The 23716-nt window shown below is 47.7% G+C and overlaps 1 protein-coding gene across 3 annotated transcripts in view; it reads left to right on the plus strand.

The window, feature by feature from the left end:
* Positions 1–12780, plus strand: part of ZBTB47 (zinc finger and BTB domain containing 47) — an 89421-nt gene extending 76641 nt beyond the window's left edge. The window contains exons 5-7 of one of the 3 annotated variants that reach the window (XM_074946407.1): positions 4881–5025; positions 6688–6857; positions 12605–12780. In XM_074946407.1, the coding sequence (XP_074802508.1) occupies positions 4881–5025; positions 6688–6857; positions 12605–12700 (411 nt within the window). In that variant the 3' untranslated portion in view covers positions 12701–12780. Of the gene's footprint in view, positions 1–4880; positions 5026–6687 lie in introns of all 3 variants that reach the window. The other 2 variants (XM_074946406.1, XM_074946408.1) reach the window with 2 other exon arrangements.
* The last annotated feature ends 10936 nt before the right edge of the window (positions 12781–23716 follow it).

Consider the following 23716-nt stretch of genomic DNA (forward strand, 5'->3'; position numbering starts at 1 on the left):
TGTGTCCCTTCCTGCTTCAACCACCATTCCAGAGGACAGGCGTCCATGCTGATGATGGGTTCTACTCGATAACGATCCCAAGCAGTGCGGACCGACACATGTTCATTTTCATCATCTGAGTCAGATGCCACCAGCAGAAGGTTGATTTTCTTTTTTGGTGGTTCGGTTCTGAGGTTTCCGCATCGGAGTGTTGCTCTTTTAAGACGTCTGAAAGCATTCTCCACACTTTCTCCCTCTCAGATTTTGGAAGGCACTTCAGATTCTTAAACCTTGGGTCGAGTGCTGTATCTATCCTTTGAAATCTCACATTGGTACCTTCTTTGTGTTATGTCAAATCTGCTGTGAAAGTGTTCTTAAAACGAATATGTGCTGGGTCATTATCCGAGACTGCTGTAACATGAATATATGGCACAATGCGGGTAAAACAGAACAGGAGACATACAATTCTTCCCCAAGGAGTCCAGTCACAAATTTAATTAATGCATTATTTTTTTAACGAGCATCATCAGCATGGAAGCATGTCCTCTGGAATGGTGGCTGAAGCATGAAGGGGCATATGAATGTTTACCATATCTGGCACATAAATACTTTGCAATGCCAGCTACAAAAGTGCCGTGCGAATGCCTGTTTTCACTTTCAGATGACATTGTAAATAAGCAGTCAGCAGTATCTCCCGTAAATGTAAACAAACTTGTTAGTCTTTGCAATTGGCTAAACAAGATGTAGGACTGAGTGGACTTTTAAGCTCTAAAGTTTTACATTGTTTTGTTTTTGAGTGCAGTTATGTAACCAAAAAAAAATCTACATTTGTAAGTTACACTTTCACGATAAAGAGATTGCACTTCAGTACTTGAATGAGGTGAATTGAAAAATACTGTTTATTTTGTTTATCATTTTTACAGTGGAAATATTTATAATAAAAAATAATAATATAAAGTGAGCACTGTACACTTTGTATTCTGTGTTGTAATAGAAATCAATATATTTTAAAATGTAGAAAAACATCCAAAAATATTTTAAAAATTTCAGTTGGTATTCTATTGTTTAACAGTGCAATTAATCGCAGTTAATTTTTTTGAGTTAATTGCATGAGTTAACTGCGATTAATTGACAGCCCTAAAAAAACCCCATACATATCCGGGTTTTTCTGTGATTAAAATGAAATCTGATGGCCTGGGCCCCGCCGTCCGGGGCTGACAGCCCGAGCCCCTCCAGATTCTCTGTAAAAATGCAAATTCCGTGTTTTTCCGGAGCAAACGGATTTTGAGGATCCCTGCTCATCACTAGTGTGAGTGTTCATCACTGCTCCCTTTTGGGTGTAAATTGAATAGCCAACAGTCTCCTTCTAGCCCAGGTAAGCTATGGTCTATGTGGATGGCCACTCTTGCCATCAGTAGCCATAGCGGGCAGCAGACTAGTTACATTAGTACTGTGCTTATTTTACAGGCAGGGAAACTGAGGTCTTAGAGGTTCTGACTTGCCCAGACTCTCATGAGTAAATAGCCAGGCTGGGGAACTAGGACTGAGTGAACTTGTAGGCTCTCAGTACTGCATCTTACTCACAATCCCATTACTTCTGTCTGCTACCAGCTTTCACTCATTGTCCTGTGGAGCAAGTTAAGGGCTTAAGCCAACCTGTAACTATTGAGGGTCAGGAAGAAACTTTCCCAGGAGGGCAGGTTATCCCATAAAGTACCTACCTGATCTACCCTCTGAAGCAGCTAGTGCTGATCACTGTTGGAGACAGGATACTGGACTAGATGGACCGTGAGTCTGATCCAGCTTGGCAATTCCTGTGTTTCGTGGAGGAAAGCAGCAGGATGTTTTGGGGATTGGTATTGAGATACAGAGGTTTATACCTCCCAGGTCACCAGTCCACAACCACTGACTGTTTTATGAGGGATCTTTGCCCAGTTCTTATTGGACAGGCATCCATGCCACAAAATCAGCACCGCAACTGGCACTAGTTGCTACCCTCAGTGGATATAGTGTATTTAGGTTTTCAGAAAGCCTTTGTCAAGGTCCCTCACCAAAGGCTCTTCAGCAAAGTAAGCTGTCATGGGATAAGAGGGAAGGTCTTCTCATGGATCGGTAACTGGTTAAAAGATAGGAAACAAAGGGTAGGAATAAATGGTCAGTTTTCAGAATGGAGAGAGTGATGTCCCCCAGGATCTGTACTGGGCCCAGTCCTATTCAGCATATTCATAAATGATCTGGAAAAAGGGGTAAACAGTGAGGTGGCAAAATTTGCAGATGATACAAAACTACTCAAGACAGTTAAGTCCCAGGCAGACCGCAAAGAGCTACAAAAGGATCTCTCAAAACTGGGTGACTGGGCAACAAAATGGCAGATGAAATTCAATGTTGATAAATGCAAAGTAATGCACATTGGAAAATTATACATATAAAACTATGGGGTCTAAATTAGCTCTTACCACTCAAGAAAGAGATGTTGGCATCAGTATGGACAGTTCTCTGAAAACATCCCCTCAATGTGCAGCATCAGTCAAAAAAGCGAACAGAATGTTGGGAATCATTAAGAAAGGGATGGATAATAAGACAGAAAATACCATGTTGCCTCTATATAAATCCATGGTACGCCCACATCTTGAATACTGTGTGCAGATGTGGTCAGCCCAACTCAAAAAAGATATATTGGAAAAGATTCAGAAAAGGGCAACAAAAACGATTAGGGGTATGGAACGGCTGCCATATGAGGAGAGATTAATAAGGCTGGGACTTTTCAGCTTGGAAAAGAGATGACTAAGGGAGGATATGATAGAGGTCTATAAAATCATGACTGGTGGAGAAAGTAAATAAGTTATTTACTCCTTCTCATAACACAAGAACTAGGGGTCACCAAATGAAATTAATAGGCAGCAGGTTTAAAACAAACAAAAGGAAGTATTTTTTCACACGACACACAGTCAACCTGTGGAACTCCTGGCCAGAGGATGTTGTGAAGGCCAAGACTATAACAGGGTAAAAAAAGGAGGACTTGTGGCACCTTAGAGACTAACAAATTTATTTGAGCTTAAGCTTTCGTGAGCTACAGAACTCGATAAATTCATGGAGGATAGGTTCATCAATAGCTATTAGCCAGGATGGGCAGGGATGGTGTCCCTAGCCTCTGTTTGCTGGAAGCTGGGAATGGGTGACAGGGGATGGATCGCTTGATGATTAACTGTTCTGTTCATTCCCCCCTGGGGCACCCAGCATTGGCCACTGTCGGAAGGCAGGATACTGGGCTAGATGGACCTTTTGGTCTGACGCAGTGTGGCCGTTCTTATGGTCTCATTGCCTGAATGAGCAGAGGGAGCCAAGGATTGAATGGGCACAAGACTGAATGACCGTCTCGCCCACTGAGTGGGTCCTCCTGGCTCTGTGTTGAAGCACCTTGAGAAGGCAGCACTGGGGATAGTTTGCACCACCTCTGCCTCTGCAGTTGCTACTGGGTGGATGCAAAGAGAGCCCCGCGCTGGAGGCCTCTTCGCTCTGGCGCGCTTCTCCATAATGGTTTTTTTTAAATGGTAATAAACATAACACTGTTCGAGTTAAGAACTTGTGGTGCCTAGTGCAGGGCTTCCTCTTTGCTCTAGATCGGAGTGGCAGTGCTAATAGTTGCTTATGTTTCCCTATTACTGCTCTGATCTCAACTTTGGTGCTCAAATGCAATCCCGTCGAGTGGAACAATCTACAGAGGTTAGTGCAACTGCCCTCTTTTTGTTTTAGGAGTTTTGGTGTAACCCACATTGATACCAGGATCTTTGTCCCCTCTCTAGCGGCTGGATGACATATAGGCAGTTATGGACTCCTTCCTTCAAGTTAATGGACCAGGTCCAATAGCTCAGGCAGTCGAGGTTCGTGCTTTTAGATCCAGAGCTCTTAGGTTCAATCCCTGCCAATGACCCACCCAATTGTTACTTAAATGGTCCTGACATCAGTAAAACACTGCTTCTCCATGTGGTTATGGCTGCTCAAACCAATAAGCAGACAAAATCTCTGCCCTGAGGAGCTTACAAACCACTCTACAGCCAGCGCAGACTAAGCCATTTGGGTACCAGTGTGAGTTGAAAGCAGAAGAATAATCTTGCAGCGGTAGCTTTGGAAATGGGATTTATATGCCTTTCCATCCACCGCCACCTCTTAAAACTACCTCCCCCTCTTCCCCATCCCCCAGGATATTTTTCCCCTAGGATCAGTTGATCTGCTGATTTAGGATGGTGCACGTCAGCAGGCTCTCTGGGTATGTCCACCCTGGAGTCGGAAGGTGTAATGTCCACCTTGAGCAGCCATCGCCATGCTAGCTCTGATGGAGCTAGTGTGCGAAGTGTATCCGTGGAAGCACAAACGGCAGAAGGGGCAAGCCACCTGAGTACATACCTAGGCTCTCAGACGGGATCGTACGTGGGTCAGCGAGCCCCTTCCGCTTTTAGCTCAGCCCAAGAAGGATTCTTTCTGGGAAGCTGGAGCCCTTTCAGGATTTAGTGCACTATGCATGGCTGAATTATTATTTAACCTATTAATCTTCAAGTCTTTAGGAGAGGTCTTAATAAAAACCGAGCAAGGGCTTAATAAAAGTTGAGTAAAGGCATCAGGGTTTGGCCCCTACTCATAAGCCTAGTTATTTGGAATGGCTCATGATAAAATTTAGTTCATAGCTAGGAGTCCCTATTCTGCCACTGACTCCTCGTGAACCTTGGGCAAGTCACTTAATCCCTCAGAGCCTCAGTTTCCCCTCTGTAAAACAGAGATCCCCACCCATGACTGAGCTTGAATGAGTGAGAGACTGCTGCAGCTGAAAACCTCTCCACTCCTGTTCTGGGCTATTGCTGTTCAGCCACCTGCCTTTGTCGCTCACTTCATCCTCTCCCTTCCAGAACTGCAACGAGCGATTCCAGTACAAGTACCAGCTGCGCTCTCACATGAGCATCCACATCGGACACAAGCAGTTCATGTGCCAGTGGTGCGGGAAGGACTTCAACATGAAACAGTATTTCGATGAGCACATGAAAACGCACACGGGTGAGAACTCCCCCGACATCCCACTTCCCCACCCCCAGGTATCGGGGGCACCCTGCTTTAGCTTCTGCCTCCCCCAAGAACCTCTTGGAATGTGGAGCAAGGAATATCTCTGCTGCTCCCTGTTAGGGGGCTTATTCCTTCACCCCTCACTTCCCTGGTCATTCTCGCATGAACAGAGAGCAACAATACCCGAAGTCCAAAGGTGCAAACAATTCAATGTTTATTGGGGTGAACTTCCAGCAAGCATGATTCCAGTTTCCTTCCTTAGTATCCTCCTTCCCAGCTCTGACACCACAGAGCCTTACACCTGTGTCCCTGTTCCCATTCCTGCCCTTAGCCAAACATGATTCCAATTTCCTTACTCCCATTCCCTGTTCCCATCTCCCCCTTTAGCAAAACATGATTCCAATTTCCTTACCCCCATTCCCTGTTCCCATTTCCCCCACACACACACACACACACCCACCCCCACACCCACCCCCATTCCCTGTTCCCATTTTCCCCACACACACCCACCCCCCACTTCCTGATTGACAGCAGACTATATAGTAAAACTTGAGTTCTGCTTAGCTATACCTTAACCAATCACTTTCCTGAAATTTAACTAACCAATCCTAACATATTGTAACATGATTATGTAACCAATTATATCCCACCACCTTAATTAGTTTACAACCCGCAAAATGAATTATACAGCAGACAGAAACAATCACAGAACCAGACAGAGATTATACAGACAAACAATAGCAAAGTGGGAACTATAATGACAAAACAATACAGAAGTGAGGATTTCACATCCCAGCTATTGATAAGTGAGTTCTTGCCAGACAGGATGCTATCAAACTAAGTTTCCTTTTACATCTTCTAGGCACTTCCCTTTCTCTGGAGGCGATAGGCACTATCAGGACAGGATTGTATTCCTAACAGCCCAATAGCACCTTCTTTCAATGTGACTAGTTTGGAATGTGAGGAGGTGACCGGTCGCTTCCCAGCTTATGGCTGCCTCTGCTGCTTAGCCAAAGGCCTTAGCCTAAGAACAGGGCCTCAGACTGTCACAGTAAGAGAAGGCCCTTACACCGGCAGACAGTGATTTTGATTCTTTCTTTTATACCTCTATAACTAGCCAAGTGATAAGAATACACCTAAATTCTTAAAGTACAGGCCTTTGCAGACAGGCCTGAATATCTATATCCTAACACTCCCCTTCCCCCCCGCCCCAATTCCAGTGTGTCGCGTCAGGTTCTGTTCTGCGACGGGCTGTTCACTGGCACCTGGATAATAATGAGATGGGAACGTTAGCGATGCCTAGGAGCTATAGCCGATGAGATCCCAGGATAGCCCTGCTGCTCCCGTCGAAGGGCTGGGTGATCATAAGCAGGCCCAGCGCAAATCTGGCTCTAGGTGGGAAATGGAGCTCGGGATTACTCATCCACCCTACGGAGAGGAGGAGCTAACCTCCTACCCGGGGAGGGAGCTCCCCAGTCTGGGCTCTGTTGGTGAGCTGGGAATGGCATTGATGGGCTTGGGAGGAACTCCAGCTCTCCCGAGCTAAGCGGGGGAGGCTATGGGTGGCGAGGGCCAAGCCCTCCATTGAGGGGGAGATGGGCACCCTCACGCAGAGGTGGGAGCGGTCCCTGAACCAGCCATCCCCTCATCCCCCAGGTGAGAAGCCCTACATCTGCGAGATCTGCGGCAAGAGCTTCACCAGCCGCCCCAACATGAAGCGCCACCGCCGGACCCACACGGGAGAAAAGCCCTACCCCTGCGACGTGTGCGGCCAGCGTTTCCGCTTCTCCAACATGCTCAAGGCCCACAAGGAGAAGTGCTTCCGGGTCAGCAACCCCCTGGCTTCGGACACCGCCAACCCCGCCAACAACGGCGGCAGCCTCTCCGCTCCCCAGGGTGCCCCTTTGCCTCACTTGGCACAGCACCCCCACGCCCTTCCTTTGCCGCTGCTCCACCCCCTGCCCCCTCCTCCGCACCTGCCGCCTCCACCTCCCCTGTTCCCAGCCGGGCGGGTCAATTCGAACAACTAGGCCAGCGTGTGCACGGACTGCTCTGCCATGCAGGGGGTGCCCAGCGGGCTGCTTGTTCGCATGATGCCGGGAGAAGGAGGGAGGCAGTTAATTCTCTCTCTTTCGTTTTTTTACCCCCCCATGGTTTTATGATGAACCCGTCAGCCTTCGTCAAAAGGACAGGTGCTCTGGGCCACAGCAAGCTCCCAGGCCGCTTGGCGTGCCAGCGTTCAATCAGGGTGTAGACAAACGGCTCTTCCTTCCCTCCTCATTCCATGGCTTTAGCGTTTCCCAAGCCCTGCTCAGACTCCTCCTCCCACCTCACGAGGCATTGTTTACCTCTGCCGCCTAGTGCACTATTGTATCAGGGTAGCCCTTGCCACAATGTCTTCCCGCTTTCGTGTGTACCTGCATGTTTCGTGCAATTACGTTAGACTAACGAAGCGCACAATTCACGCTCAGCCCCATCAAGCCATTTCCACGAGTTCCTCACAGCAGCAGTAGGGTTTTTTTGGGTGTTTTTGTCTCATGAGGCAGCACTTTTAGCTTTGCCTCTGGCTATTAGTCAGGAACTTGTCTGCGATGCATCCTGTGCGAAATGTTTAATCAGGGTTCCGCCCCTCTTTAGTATGCTGCTGAAACAACCTGAAAAGACTACAGATCCCAGCATGCAGTGCTGTTCCGAATGGCTTTCTGCTGGGAAGAGGAAGGAAAAGAGCATGCTGGGAGCTGTAGTCTTTGCTTGTTATGCGTCTGTGGTAAAGATAAGGGTTGCCACATTGCACGCGTTGGGATGTCTGTAGTGCTGTCAGAGGTGTCACTGCGTCACCTGTCGACGTACCTGAGCTAGCTTTGAGTTAGCTAGCTTGAGGAATGCTCGCAGTGAAACTGCAGGGGCACGGGCTCTGCAAGCCCATCCAGGGTCCTGACGAGGTGCTCAGACAACTAGTCTGTACTGCCGTAGCCTCACCTCTCTTGTTTTTGGATCTAGCTAGATCAAAGCTAGCCTTTGGCATGCCTACATGTGCTGCCGTCACACCCCTCTGATTGCAGCGTAGACCAACCCTTTGGTAACCCTGCTCTAGCCACCGAAATGGAACTTTCAGCCCAAATCATCATCCTCTGGGAAAATGGCACAAGGCATGGGCACACAGAGATGCACGGATGCATGGGAACTAGACTCCCTTTGAGATTGGCCAGCGGGCTATTTCACACAGTGAGTCAGCCACAGGACTAGTCACAAGGAAAGGCAGAGATGCTACCTTATTCTGTGCATTGCGGGCGGAGGGGGGTTTCTAAGTGACACAGGCTATGAAAACAAAGGATGGTAATGTTTCATGGCAGTTATGCAGATTAGAGGTAGTGGCTGTTATAGGTAATCTAGCGTATTTGTGCTTGAGCCCGTCCCTTGTCCTGAGAGGCTGGTGCTGCAGGAGAGATCTTTCGATGAGTTCACCACTTCATTAGAGGAATCCAAGCCAGGTTAGGGAGGACGAGACGTTACCACTAGCTGGCATCTCCAGTGGCCCACATGACACGAGTTAGGGGGCTGTGTATTCCAGTGGCCCACGTCTCAAAACCCACCATCACAGCCTGCTCTCGTTAGCAGCCCTTGTTATGTCTTCCCTCCCAACCGGGATTCCACACCCCGCCCCCCGCTTCCTCTGTAATTTCTTAGACTAAAGTCCCAACCCAGACAGCTGGGTTTAATAAAAGGATTCACTAGCTGGATATGATTTTTTCCCCAAAGGGGTTAAGACCCATGATAATCCCAGCTCCAGTGCTAGAAATGAGCTCCATATTTCTAGGAGACGGGCTGGAGCTGTTTGTGGCCGTGGCCATGGAGCTGCAGCGTTCCCGTGGTGAGCGCTCCATTGGTCTTTAGACTAAAAGAGAGGTTGGAAAGTCGCTGCACTCCAGCCTGAACGGAGCAGCAGGATCTAGTCCTAGGCTGAACTTCCTTGGAAGTTACTCTTCATAATAGTGCCTTACAGTTACTGAAAGTAAGCTCCCGGTGTGTGCTCGGGAGTCTGGTTAGCCTGAAGTCTGCTCATCAGATCTGATAACCTGCCTGTAGGACCAAGGAAGGGCAGTGGCTCAGCTCCTTCAATCTCCTTTTCCTCCTTTTATGTCTTATCTGATAGGCCCTCGGCCCCAGTACTTAACTCTCCTTTAGGAGTCTAGTTTTGCCTTCAGTCACAGCACAGTGAGCCTTTGTACACAGGGAGTGCATTTGAGGGCTTTAGCATGGAGTTGCAACTAGAGTTCAGTGGCTAGTCAGAGGCTACCTTATTGGTGAAGGGGCCTGGCAAGAAGGACAAGCACCTTATAAAATGTTGCAAGCCCATGTGAGCTTCAGGCCCGGCAAATTTAACTACCTTCCCTGGCTCCAGGATACTGCTTGACTGATGTGGGATTGTGCCACGTTACTTTGAGTGCCATTTCAGGCTAGGGAAGCCTTTTTGCATTGGCCTCTAGGGGGAGATAGCTCAGGCCACTGAAGTTTGGCCGAACAGTACCGATCCCAGCCTCTGCTGGCTCTGTCTGAAGCTGCATCATTCATATGGGCTTTTCTGTCTCTTACATTGACAATTCTCATCTTGCATTTCACTTATTTAAGGAGCATTTTGCGCTTGTGGAGTACAGCTTATAACCCTGATGGCAGGTGCCATCATCCCAGAGTGGCAGATCATTTAGGCCCTGTCTAGAATGGCTTTCTTGTTACCTGCCATGGCCTAAAAGTAGGGCTCGCAGCTGTGTGACTTACCCCAGGATAAGCCCTGTTTTGCAGCAGTGCGGTGTCCTGTACCTTAGAAGGTTGCAAGGGTGTAACCACACTGATGTAATTACCCTAGTCTAGTGGCTTTCCCTAGTCCAGACAAGCCCTCAGGGCTAGATCCTGCAAGATTCTAAGCACCTCCTAGGAGGCAACTCCTTCAACTCCCATTGGTGTGTGTTGGAGGGTGTTTTGCACAACTCTAAGAGCTGCTCAGCACCTTGCAGAGTGGCAGAGGGCAGTGCTGATTGTGGTCATTTTATTGCCCCTTACGTGTCTACTTAATGGTCCCAGTGTGTGGTGGAGCAGGATCTAGGAGAAAAGTACATTGGCCAGATTCATCGTTGGCAATGTGAGCACTGCCACTGGGATATGAAGAAGGGAGGCAGGAGGGAGAAGACATAAAGTCAGCTGAAGAAGCCCTTTCTTGTTAGCAGTTTGTTCTGTTGGCTTTATAGCTTCAGTTGAGACACCTATATGCATGGGGATTCTGAGCCGTGTCTGGCTAAGGCAGAAGCTGCAGTGACGTGTCCTTGTAGCCCCAACTCATCACAGCATTTAACACATGCTGAAGGCCATCTTTATTTAACAGCCATGTGTTTAAGCCTCATTGAAGTCAATGGGATTTAACCATGTGCTTAAAGTTAAGCATGAGATTAAGTGCATTGCTGACTAGGGCAAGACTGCTGACTTGTGACTTTAAATGACTGACCCACTTTTAAATGACTGATCCACTTCCCTCCTGCTTGGCATCCCAAGCGGACCTCCAGTGCTGCCCCCCACACCTGGCACCTCCTCGTTCGAGCACCAGCTGACACTGAAAGGCACATCGCTTTTCACGTCCATTGACCACTTCTCTCGCCTGTGTCAGCCTCTATATCGCAATCAGTTAACGTCGTGTATTGCAGATTCTGTGCTCACAGACAGTCTGGTTCTGCTTCATGTAAAGTGAGGCGGCTGCTGAATGGGCTGCCGGTATGGCTGTGAGCACCTTGCAGCTTCTCGGATCAATGGCAGATATCCCATGGGACAGGGTGTCCAACTCAGCTACTTCCACAGGTCCAGCATCCTGGGTTTTGTTAGGACTGTCCAGCATCTTTCAGATATCACATGTGTCTGTAAGGAGACCTGATGGCTCAAGAGCTTGGCAATGAGCTAAGACACTCAGGCATTTAGGTCACTGGTGTGAACCCAACTCACTTTGGTCATGACTGGAAAGTCTTATCCTCTGAAGATGGCTGGCTGAAGGCCTATGCCATAGGGGGTTTGATGGTCTCATCCCAGTGGCTCGGCGTTCATGTCATTAAAAGCCACCTCCATCATTGTCCCTCTTGCCTAGCCCTTGTGGGCAGTCTCAACAGAGGTCATGGAAGGAAAGGGCCGTGCGCACTGATTTCCCCTGCCACTCCTATTCTTCCACCTCAGGGTTGCGGCAGGTGAGCAGGGCACCGTGAGGAAAGGTAGCACTGCCCGTAATGGGGCTGTTCCGTGGCCAGAAAATGTAAGCCTCCATGGCTGAGAAACCGGTCCCTTTCCCCAGCACTGAATCGACTCGCACAAACGCACACTATCCAAAAGGGAAAGTCACTAATTGCCTAGAATCTGATCAGAATCGCTCACTTCTCCCCCAGCCTGCTGCAGTTTCTCAGTGTGCCTGTCTCAGGGGCCTGTTCTTCCCCACAAGGAGGGGTAAATCCAGTGGGATGCCGTCTGTGTACGCAACACATACATTGCATGCACAATCGGCTGTGTATTGTCCAACTGGCAACCCGTGGGATGTCCCCTCGGGGGACCCCATTCTGTAAAACAAAACGGCATCCTCCGTCCAGTGTGCTCTCGCACATGCGAGGTCACGGCGCATGGAGGGCGCTGTTTTAGATTGCCTAAGATGTGCAAGTGAGTTGTTGCATGTCTTACTAAAGCTGCCACAGCATGCCACTAGGGGACCTGGACGTGACCCCACCGAAGGCAGCGTCAAACAGGTGTAAGCGGGAGGAGAATTCTGCCACTTGGTGATACGGCTGCTGCAGCTGCCCGGCTTAGACCCTGGTGCATAAAGAACCCATCCACGCCTGTTTGCCCATTTGGATTCATTTTAAAACGTTGCCCAGAGAGCAGCCTGGAGACAGCAGAGCAGGGCATGCACATGAACCCCTGGGGAGTCAGATCCCTGGTGCCCCAAGGCCAGGACTGAGAGACGCCTCCAGGAATCCTGCGCCGTCTCCAACCCTTTTGTCTACACCCTTATTGAGTCTAAATGTGTCGATTTGGGTATCTTTGTGACCGTACTAAGAGCTGAAGCGAATGGTTCCAGAAGCGTATTGGCCCCTGTTCATCCCTGGTAGAACTCCTGCAAAGCCTCTTGAGTTCGACCAGGGGAGAAATTCGGCCTGTTCTTGTAAAGCATTTTATTCTTTGAATTCTTGCACCTTAACCCCTCGCATCCCTCCTACAATGCACCACGAGTATGAGAGGGGCTTTATTTCCACTAGCAGTTAATGAACGTTCAGCAAACAACTCTGCGCGCACACACACACACACACACAACCCTGCCCACTCGCCCTGCCTCATTTTCTTGTGTTGAACTTGCAGGGAGGGGGCAATTTCCCAGGAGCCTGGTAGGCCAGACCAGTTTGCCTCACAGTGTTCATAAAGCAGGGCTGGCCCCCTGGACGACAGCCATAACGAGAACGCAGCCAGAGGGGTAAGGGACTGAGATGGCTGTGACACAGTGCAATAGCAAATTGGCATCAGCTGCTGGACAACCTTGATTTTTAACTCTTTGCAGACAAGACAGACACCTTTTGGTCCACGTGGATGGAAGCCGCTTTCCAGCACAGCCCTGCCTAGAGACACGTCATCCATGAAGGGAAGGGATGGGTAGAACCTAATAAAAGAACAACCTCGGTAGCATGGAACTTAAAGGAAACAAATGGACAGAAAAAAAAAAAAAACCCACAAGCACTTCACTTGCCTCAAACTAGTTTCTAATGCCTGACGTTTGGCTGTGTATATTTTACGGCATTCAGTATCTGTCGCCCAAACATGCCAAGTAAAGAGTATATTGGTGGCTCTACTAGTTGTGAACAAAATAAATGAAGCACTTTATTCTGTGTAGATACGGGGAAGGGGGTCGGGGGAGTTTGGATGCTTTCCAAAAGCGTCCTAAGTAATGTTCTAGGAAATGTATTATTACGACGTTTTTTTTTAATGACCAGGTGTAATCAATATATGTTTATCTTTAACTCCAAGTTCGGCAGCACTCTCTTTGGGATGGTCTGATGTGCGGGGAGGGTGGGAAAGCAAAGGTTATCCTCTCTCCTGTTGGAGGAGATCATGGTGGCCATTGGAAGAGCGCCAGCAGCTACAGCAGGCGCATACCAGTATGGCTCAGCCGAGAGCCACGTGGGCAAGTTGTTGGGAACCTGCAAGGGTTGCACCAAATTGCCTGAGATCGCAACTGTCCGTCACACTGGAGGGAAACCTGTGAAGAAGACCCCAGGGTGCATTTCCATCCAGGTGGTCTTTTGTTCAGATCGAGGCGCACCATCGCGCTCTGGTAGCTGCCAGCTGCAGCTGCTCAGGAGGAACGTGCACCGCATTGCGCATCTCCCTGGGCTGAATTTGTGGTCACCCTTTGAGACCTGATTCTGACCTCCCACCAGGGCAAATGGGGAGTAAACCCATGGACGTCAAGGGCGTTGCACTGGTGTCTGAGATCAGAATCAGGCCCTTGGGTCTGCACCCTACCAGCACAGTAATATTCTGACTGTTACCAAAGAGGTCACAAGAGGAAGGCTTGAACCAATAAACAATCTGCCTTTTATAAAAGAAAGCATTAGCTGTCATTCAAGCCCATCACTTTCTGTCTCTTGTCCCCTTTTCAGGAAACCCTGTGGCGAAGAGGGGCTCTGGAGGATTGGCCCGTTTGGTACTTTGTGGCCCAATCCTGCTGCACCCACATCAGAACTTCTGGGTTGGGCCCTGAAAGAATAGTGTGTACTGCTAGCTGGTGGCTTGAGAGAGAAGGAGACAGATGCGGACATATTTCTCTGGGGCATTATTGAAAGTGGCTGTTGAGGGGGACAGTGGGTGGGACCGGCACATTGTTGTGCTGCTGAGTGGCTTAATGTTTTGTCTCCGTGTGCAGCTGTGACTGGAATCGTGTCGGAGCTGGAAAGTGAGACCAGGCAGGTTATTTCGTCTGCCCGTCTGGCCAGCAGCGGGTCAGAATGTCCCTGTTTGAATAACGGCATTGGCCTTACCCAGCCTGTTGGTGCCAGGAACCTAGCACCTCTGGGGAGAATGATCATGTTGTGAATATTTGTTGAGCCATATCCTCAGCTGGCGATGTGAAGCAGCACAATTCCACTGACTTCAGTGGAGATACATTGGCTTCCACCAGCTGAGGATCTGGCCCTCTTATCTGTAAGACCATTTCTTTTCTTTTTTGGGGGGCGGGACTGATTCCTTAGCTGAAAAGCCCTAGTCTCCTTTCTGGCCCCTGGCCCTGACTCCTGGAGCTGTACATTGAATTTGAAGAGCAAGGGAATCTGCTCGGCACTCATCAGCAGTTTCCATTGCAGGACAGAATTACAGGGTGAGCAGCTGAGGACACTGAAGCTGCCTTACTCAGTGATTCTCCAGCCATGATCCAGGGACCACTGGTGAGCTAAAGAACCATGGGATAAAATATTTTAGGAACCAAGCGGTGTGGAATCAACTGGCTCGGGACGTCACTCAAAAACCTGGTTCTTATTAACTGGTCTTTGGTATCCCAGTGCCAGAAAGGTGTTGGTGGGAATTAACCCTTTTCTAAGGCAAAATGTATTGCACAGAGATCTACTTGATATCATGTACCAGGCTTGGTCTAAGATAATAGCATAGGGAAGGGGAAGGAGATTGGCTTGACTGGCCCACAAATAGCTCTTACTAATGGAGTCTGATCCTCAGTTATCTTTTGCTTTTTTTCTCCACCAATTATAGCTGTGTGAAGTACTCCCCGGTTTATGTTGGAGTGCCCAACAGGTTGTGCCAATGTGTACTTCAACATGTGTTTGGATCCACCAAGGTATGGGGGCCCCAGGTGGGATGAAAAGCTTTTTTCTGAATGCAAACATACACACCTGGGCTGGGAACGGCAGGAGGCAGCCAAGAACTGATGCTGCACCAGAATGCTGCTGAGACAGTCTAAGAACATCAGTCATTGAAAAGAGTATATCTGTGTATGGAAGGTGGAGATATTCACTAGACGCAACCTTGCTTTCTGGGATTAGCAGTGTGTGTGAGAGACGGAGTGCCTGCACTATGTCTTGTCGAGCTGTCTTTGAGTGTTGTTTCGTGTGTTTTTGATGGTTTCTATGTAGACCACCTGTACCACCAGAGGAAGCCTCATGAATCACCACAGCCAAAAGCATGGGATACATATTGCAGACAGTGGCTGGGAGCTGGTTGGAATCCAGCTTCCTCAGCTGCATTGGCAGAGCAGGAAACGTGGGATCCTGTGTACTACATACACCTCTAGCCCCTCTCTGGAATGGATTTGCACATGGGCCCATGTGGCAGGGTTTCTTGGAGGAGGTATGTGAAGATCTCGCCTTGGGTGAAGACAATCTGAGATGAAGTGGCTTGGGAGAATGTGAGGAATTTTTGATAACACTTAGAAATTGCACCTTTTGCACAGCTGGTAGAGTAATCACCTGAGAATGCCAGTGATTCTAGAAGTTGCTGGTGCTTCAATCGTTTGTCCCTGTGAATTTATGTTCTTAAGCTATCTCCATGGAAAAGCCCTATAGAATTGAATGGAGAATTCTATCTGTGTTGTAGGACTGATTAAACATAACCTTCAGGAAGGACTTCACTGTCCATTAAAATCTATAGGATTTCAAAAGTGGTTTCTATAGCCCCTACCAATTTCTGCCCTAATATGTTCCATAGGACTTTTCTACACGTGGCCCCTTAGCAGGACATGCTTGAAAGTTCCATAACGCAGAACACTCCTGACCCCCTCCGGTGTTGAACAGAGGCTGCCTCTTCCAGCAGGTGGGACATACTTAGGAAGAGAAAGTCCACTTCGCAGCCATTGCCATGTTCCGTTTTGTGACGTGTGAGGAACGGGAAAGTTCAGTTACATCTGAGCTTTCTTGATCAGAGCCATTGAGAATCTCTCCTGGGCTTCATTCCAGATTTCTAGGTATCGCCTCGGTGGGATGGAGAAGGTGCCTTGTTCTTGCTCTGGGCTGTGGGAAAGTCACTGGGAGTCATGGCCCCAAGAGATTAGCATGTGAACTGCTCGCTGGGCCTCAGTTCTACCCCAGGGATGTGGATTGTGGAGGCTCTTATGAACTAAGGACCTCGTCCAGTGCCTGTTGAAGTCAATGGGAGTCATTCCGTTAATGTCCGTGAGTGATGGACAATTCTTGAAAGGCCCCGTCCTTCAGACGCTGCTACAGTACAGTAGTATCATCCCAATGGGCCTTGTTCTGCCACTTTTGCCATGCTCCACACCTCGTCTTGTTGATTTCATCAGGAAGACTTGGAGAGTAAGGTATCAGCACGAGCACAGGTAGGAAAACCGGGCCACTTTGATGTAGTGTTCACACTAGTAAGCACTATGCTCAGTAGTTTTCAGGAGGCCGGTGTCCAATTCCCAGTTGGGCATAGTGGGTTCCAGTGCGTGACCTTTACATTGGACACCTCCTGGCTGTGAAGTCTGTTCTGGAAGCAGTCACTTCTCATCGGCACAGCGGCAGTTCTGAATTGGTAACGAGGAGAAGGAGCTGCCTTTTCCTCCTTGGGGAGTGATCCAGTACGTGCGAGAAGGGTTATGACAACAAACAAGTGGGATAAGTGCAGAAAATCCTGGGTCTGCTTCTGATCTCTTGCCGGCATGTAGATCTGGAGTCACTACACAGAAATCAATGGAGTTACTGGAGCTGAGAATCAGACCCACTAACTCTGGGACAGTGATAGGGGAACAACATTAGGATGGTCTCTAATCCATTTGTCATATTGGTTGGCTTGTGAGTGCTTCATGTGACTCTCCTGTAGCTCACGAAAGCAGATGCTCAAATAAATTTGTTAGTCTCTAAGGTTCCACTTTGTTTCTCCTCCACATGTTACTTATGTCAACCCTTTCCTATCAGTAGAGTTGCTATTGAGAGGTACCTGTTAATTGCGATGCCAACGGGTGGCCTCTGATCATCTGTTCGCATATACACAACATCACAGTGATGGTTTGCATGTCTGTGTAGCCTCCCGCATAAGGAACTATATATATATATTTATACCTTATCGCCAACTGACTGGTTTTGAGAGCCCAGCAATAAAAATGAGTGGTTGTGTCCAAATACCCCACAGCTACAGGTGCTCTTCTGCTGTGCCAGGAAATGACTGATTGATGGATTGATTTTATGCTATGCACAGGAATTTTTCTTTCCTGCCAGGAAGCTATTGTATATGTGACGTTTCTTCTCCAGTTAGTTTTAGAAGTCTTCTGTGTCCTCTCGGGAAAAGTCCTGTAGAATTTAATAGAAATTAACCTTTCTGTGGATTTTATTGTTAACCATCCTGTAACATTTAAAAAGACCCAGTCAGCTTGGGTTGGTTGGTTTGTTCATTTGTTTTTAAAATGTTTGTGTTTCTGATTTGATTTTCCTTTATGTAGACTGTCATGGAATGTTTTAAAGATATCCATGGAAGAAAATCAGGGAGCAGATGCTGATACACTTACATATGCTGAGTAGTATCTTATTCCATAGGTGGACCCACTGATTTCAAGGAGATTTATATCTGGAGTAAAAAGAAAAGGAGGACTTGTGGCACCTTAGAGGTGAACAAATTTATTTGAGCATAAGTTTTCATGAGCTACAGCTCACTTCATCAGATGCATTCAGTGCTGTAGCTCAAGAAAGCTTATGCTCAAATAAATTTGTTAGTCTCTAAGGGGCCACAAGTCCTCCTTTTTGTGAATACAGAGTAACACGGCTGCTAGTCTGAAAGCTGTCTGGAGTAAGATAGTGTTGCCAGCTCTTGTGGTTTTTATTATGAACCTCACGATATTTGGTGGGGTTTTTTTTTGTTTTTTTTAAAGTCCTTGGTCCCACTGTCATGATTGTGAGACTCTTCCTCTTCTAATATATTTGTAGAACGTTTTCTTGTTACTCTTTCAGTCATCACAGGAAAGGAGGGCTTTAGGAAGATAATGAGTTAGTTTTGCAGATGTTTACGGGGAGCTCCTCCCAAGCATGAGGGCAGCATAAAAGAAAGTGAGAAGGTGCTTGTTTGAATATAACACATAGCCAATGGAGGATGACATGGGCCAATCAGAGGTGGGAACTGACCTTTTGATACTGAATGAGAGAAGGTAGGTTAGGTGTTACCTATAAAAGTAGTCAGTGACCACATTTTCAAAAAGAACTTGATTTTCTGAGTTGAAGTTTTCTCCTGTAACATAAATGATATCCTTGCTGTAGGCTGGATTTAAAAGAAGCCTATAGAAAGGATCTCATTCTTTATTGAATTCTGTTGGCTTTTGTTCTGTAGAACCCCATTATTTCTCTGATTCATTTAAGCGCTTAAGCAGGTGCCAAAGTCTCCTTGAAGTCAATAGAATGGGAAAGGCTTAAGAGAGGTAAGTGCAGTTCTGAGTACAGATGGACTTTAAGATGGAGTTTAAAGGCTCTACTGATTTGGGGCCAGTGATGGGGTGGGACTCACCACCATGGCGCCCCCTGCTGGATGTCCCGGGGATCAGCTCTGCTAGCCAGTGCGCCCTCTTCTGGTAACGTCTCGCCGCCGTCACTTCTGCTCCAGGCACCCACGTCACTCCCTGGATCGTGGTGTCTTCTTCATGACACTATTAAATTCTGTAGGATGTTCCATAATGGATCAAGCTCCAGGTCTTCTGTCCCATTTTTTAGGTGCATTGGTTGTGTGCTTATGTTTGCATGTCTGCCTGAATAATCTGTTGCTTGAAAATCTGGGTTAGACAGCTGCAACTATCAGTATCTTGCAAAATCTAAGGGGTACATTTGTCCCCTTTCCGTATGCACCAGTAACCAGTATTGTGTTATCAGTGGGGATTATTATTATTATTATTTAATTTATTGTAACACTTAAAGATCACACCATCTTGGACTCCGTTGTGTTAAGTGCTGTACAAACACATCTTAAATGACAGTCATGGATGCACATGAGAAGCGGGGAATCACAGTTGGGTTTGAATTTTGCATAAGCTCATCAGTCCAGTTTTAACTTTTCAAAACAGGGATGGTTTGCAGCAGAGTTTGCACTACAAAATTACAGTTTGTACAATTTAACTCACTGTACAGAATTTCAGGGGAAGGGTGAACTGGGTTAGGGTCAATTGTTCAGTTTTTAGATTGCTTCTATAGTGGAGGGTGTGAACTGCCATTCCCACCTCCAAAGGGTTTAACAAAGGTTTCAGAATCCTTTACATTCAATAAACTGAACATGTAGGATAGTAGGTGTGTGTTATGTGCATGTTGATACACACACATACACCAGAGCTCTGTAAAATACACACTTCCTAATTGCAGAATCTCACATGACAGTTTTGTCCACTTCAACCAGTTTCATAGCCCTTCAAGTTCTATTTTAGTTGCAGGATTTGTTTTCACTTAGGCAAAAGGATGGAAAATGTTGCATGAAAAACTCAAAAGAGGTGTGTGCTTCTTTATTTAAAAAAATTTGTTTTATACAAAGGCTGCTCTTGCTCACCAATGGTTGTATATTTGCTTGGGCACCATCCCTAGTCTCACTGGAAAACAAGTTTACAAATTCTTTTTCTTGAAGCTTTTCATTCTGTAGTCAGATTTTCCAGAAAAATGAGATGATTTTTGAGTTTGTAACGAAAAGGGAACTCTCCCTCCCAAACGCTGAAGATTTTCATTTGCTAATAGATATTCTGCGCACCTCGAATGGGACGCCCTGCAGTTGTTCTCTGCTCCTGCAAATCATGTGCTCAGCTGGATGTAAAACACATGAGTGAAGATCTGAAAGTCTAGTGCATCTTTCCTTCTCCTCCCCTCTGCCCCCATCACAAATAGTTTGTAATATGGTTTTGTTTTATCTTGTACATCCACCATTCCAACACCGGTTGGATGAATTTAGGCTTTAAAGACTCATTGGACACAGTTTTCATTTTGTTATGTTTTAAAGAGCATTGTATCAAATGATCATCTAGGAGACTGGAGTGAATATGCTGCAACTGGAGATGGCAGAGGACTGAATTCACCACCAGTGCTGTCAATTTTTGGCAGTTGATTTTGTCCCATTCCCCCAAATTTGTAGCCACAACACCTGGAATTTTTCACCTGATTTCAGGGTGTTGCGGTGGGATTCCTGTGTAAAATATGCTCTAATTCAAACAGGAATTATTTCAGAGAAGTTCTCTGGCCTGTATTATACAGGAAATCAGACTAGATGATCACAATGTCCCCTTCCTGCCTTGGAATCTGTGAATCTATACCTTATTAACTGTGCTTATTAACTGTCTCCTACTGAACAATCTCCAAACAGGAGCACACGCTTCTGTGTTCATGTGTCACTGATGCTCTCCCAGACTTTTCTTGTTTCCCCAGTTTCTTTAACAGAGTCCTAGCCACCAAGGGTAGGTGTGGAAGGTGGGAGAGATAGTCCAAAGATCTGAGTTTTTCAGGAATCAACCACACCGCTGTCGGGGAGGAGAAAGAGGAAGGAGATGGCTTCCCTGGTCCCTCACCTAGAGCTGCCTCCAGGACCCTGGGTTCAGTCTACCCTTTTGTGCCAAACTGTCCATCCTCAGTGTCAAGTGCTTGAAAACCATTTGTGTGTAGATTGCTTTGGGGATGGGGAGGGTGCACTTTAAGAAAGGGCAGATTGTTTCACATGAGCAGATTTTACCTTCTCTTTGTAAATCAACTCTGCACTTTGGCCCAAATCTTCGTCTACTGGGACGCCACATAGCCTGAGCAGCTTCGTCTCCCGATTTACCCCAGCGTAAGTACTGCTTTTTAAAAGAATGGCTACAAAACCAGATCAGCGTAGTCACGTGGGACCTGATCTCCCACCACGGAGGCAAGTGAGAGCTTTGCCATTGGCTTCAAAGGCTGCAGAAGAAGCACTTAAGCACATGCTTAATTTTGAGCAAGTGGCCAAGGGCCTGATCCATGCCATGAAGTCAATGGAAAGTCTCCCAGTGATTCCAGTGGGCTTTGAATCAGGCCCTTAGGCCCAGATCCTCAAGTTAGGAGCCTAAATTTGCTTCCATGGATTTCAGTGTTGTTTTGCTGAATAGGGATAGAATTGCGCATGTGCTTAAAGTTAAGCAAGCAGTCACACCCTGTACTGCTCCAGGATCTCACAGTGCCCCTCCCTAGTTTAACAAAGAAGCCAGTCAGATGTATGTATCCATGATTAATAATTTTCCCTCATAACCACAGAGTTGTGTACATAGCATTATAATGTTAAACTCCTGTAGCTGTGCTTAGACAAAGAGCAGTGGGGGAAGGCATCTCTGTGGGGGGAAGCAGTGGGGGAAGGCATCTGTGGGGGGAAGCAGTGGGGGAAGGCATCTCTGTCCACTGGTGCTAATAATTACTAGTGGTCTGTGTTCGTTCTGTTTCCTCTGATAGTACTGCTGAGTGCATAGCATCTGTCATTCACATGAGACGGAAACTGAATACATTCTTTCAGCATTAAATAATGAAACTAATGACCGTATATTCGTTAAATGGGGTGCTCTCTTTCCTTTCTTTCCTCCTCGATTCAGCTTCATTTTGACTCCGGGTAAGGACTAAAAGTCACAAAGTTACAAAAATAGTTATTTTGTTTTTGTTTTTAAACTATCCTCTGGGTAGGTAGCATAAATATGGCCACAAGTAAGACTCATTTTCTTTCTTTTGTTTTGAATACCGGGACAACAAGAAACTGCTGAGAATGTTGGCAAAATTTGTTCAGTTTTTCCCGCAAAATCTGTGTGATTTTGTTGTGGTTGTGGGAGTTTTAGGTACAATCCATACAATTTCGTCCTGGATTTTCTCACTTGGAGCCCAGTCCTGGAATATGGTGATCTCTCTCCACCTTCATCGACCTTGATGTGAGTTTCCAGTGCTCAGCAGTTTGTGGGATCGGGCCCTTACATTTTAGCCCTGCTTCACCTAATTCCCATATTTTAACACTGGATCCTATTAGAAGATGATACATGGGAGAGGGAGCCCTGATTCCAGTCTCTCACTCGTTCTCCACTAAAGTAAATCTCTTGTTGCCACTTCTGGTTTATGCTGGTAGAAGAAGTAAGATCAGAATGGGCCCAAGGAGAGTAGCTCAAGATATTGGATTGGAGCCACCGAGCAATCATGGTTCCTCTGTTGGGGAATCAAGCGTCTGGTGCCATCCTGCCTCTGTCAGCATGAGAGAGGAAATTAGCTGAAGTAGCCAAGAATCTTCATCTCCTTCTCCTCTGCCTACCATCGATGCGTCCGCATGCTAACCACCATGCAGCTCAGCAGAGGGCACCCTGTAGCATTGGCCAGCTGGGAGAAATAGGGGCAGGGAAAGCTACACGTGGTCTATTGATGGGGCTGGGCAGGGAGACCGATCAAAGGGGCAGGGGCAGAGCTGAATAGAAATAATTGGTGGCTTCCAAAGGCTGTTTTTCAGGAAGAAAAGAGAGGGAGATGAGAGGAGCAGAGCAGGAGCCATGGTGAGTGGCTGTTAGGCCCACAACTGACCCAATGGCGTGCGCTGGGTTGTTGGGAGCGAGGCACTGTTCTACCTGCTCTGTTCTGGGTGACGTTCTTTCCCCCGTGGCCGGCTAGGCCAGGGGGCGACGCGGCTGAGGTGGTAAATCCCGACCACTGCTTCTCGGCCACATTTTATAGACCCCCCCCACCCCCACCCCCACCCCTCCAAAGCGCCAGGAGTCCAACGCTCTGCCACGGGCTGTGCTGTACGTGTCGTTCAGAGGACAGGACATGGGACGAGGACTCGGGAGACCTGGCCTCTGTTTGTGAGACAAACCTGCAGCCAAACCAGAGCTACTCGCTCAGGTGCTGCGACGAGTCAGCCCTCAGGCAGGCAGCAGCTCCCTATCCCCGAGCAGAGCCTGGGTCGGATGACCCCCTGGCCCAGGTATTTCCACAGCCCTGGCAGAGCTGCAGATCAGTCTGAGCAACAGCATTACTTGCCCAGGAACCGTCCTGCTGCTGCCTCGCTCCAGAGACTCGCAGCCTGCTCCTGCCCCAGCCTTGCCTGAGCCCTGCCCTGGCCCCGCACTAACCTCATTCCAGCCTCGCCACTGACCTGCTCCTGCCTGGCCTCCGCCTCCTGATCCTCCCGACACCCTCGGACTCTCCCTGGCTTTTGACATTTGACGCGTATCTGGACCCTGGCTTCGGTCCCAATTTGGCCTGTCCCTGGATCTCGATTCCAGGTCCACCCTTGGTTCAGGCCCAACCCTACACCTCGCTGTGACCCATGCTCCAACCACTAGGCCTGATTGTCAGAGGCAGTGCCTGACACTGTCCTCAGCTCAGCCACTGACTGCCTGTGGGTCTGGGAGCAAGATACTTCACCTACCTGTTCCCCCTCCCACCCTGTGTCTTGTCTATTTAGATTGCAGACTTTTTGGGGCTAGGGACTGCCTCTGACTATGTACAGCAGCCAACACAGTGGGGCCCCAAGCTCCACGGGGGCTTCCAGTTGCTACTATGATGCCACCGATAAATATAATAATAGGAATTAGGTTGGTATAAAAGCTTAGATAGATGATGTGTTCTCCTTAACGTGTGCATGAAGGAAGGGTGACCTCAGATAATCAAGGTCAAGGTTGCTGGCACAATAACCAATGCACTGAACTGACTTTTATCATACTAATTTAGGCTGCCAGGTGTAGGTG

This window comes from Natator depressus, chromosome 2, assembly GCF_965152275.1.
Source record: "Natator depressus isolate rNatDep1 chromosome 2, rNatDep2.hap1, whole genome shotgun sequence".
NCBI lineage: Eukaryota > Metazoa > Chordata > Testudines > Cheloniidae > Natator > Natator depressus.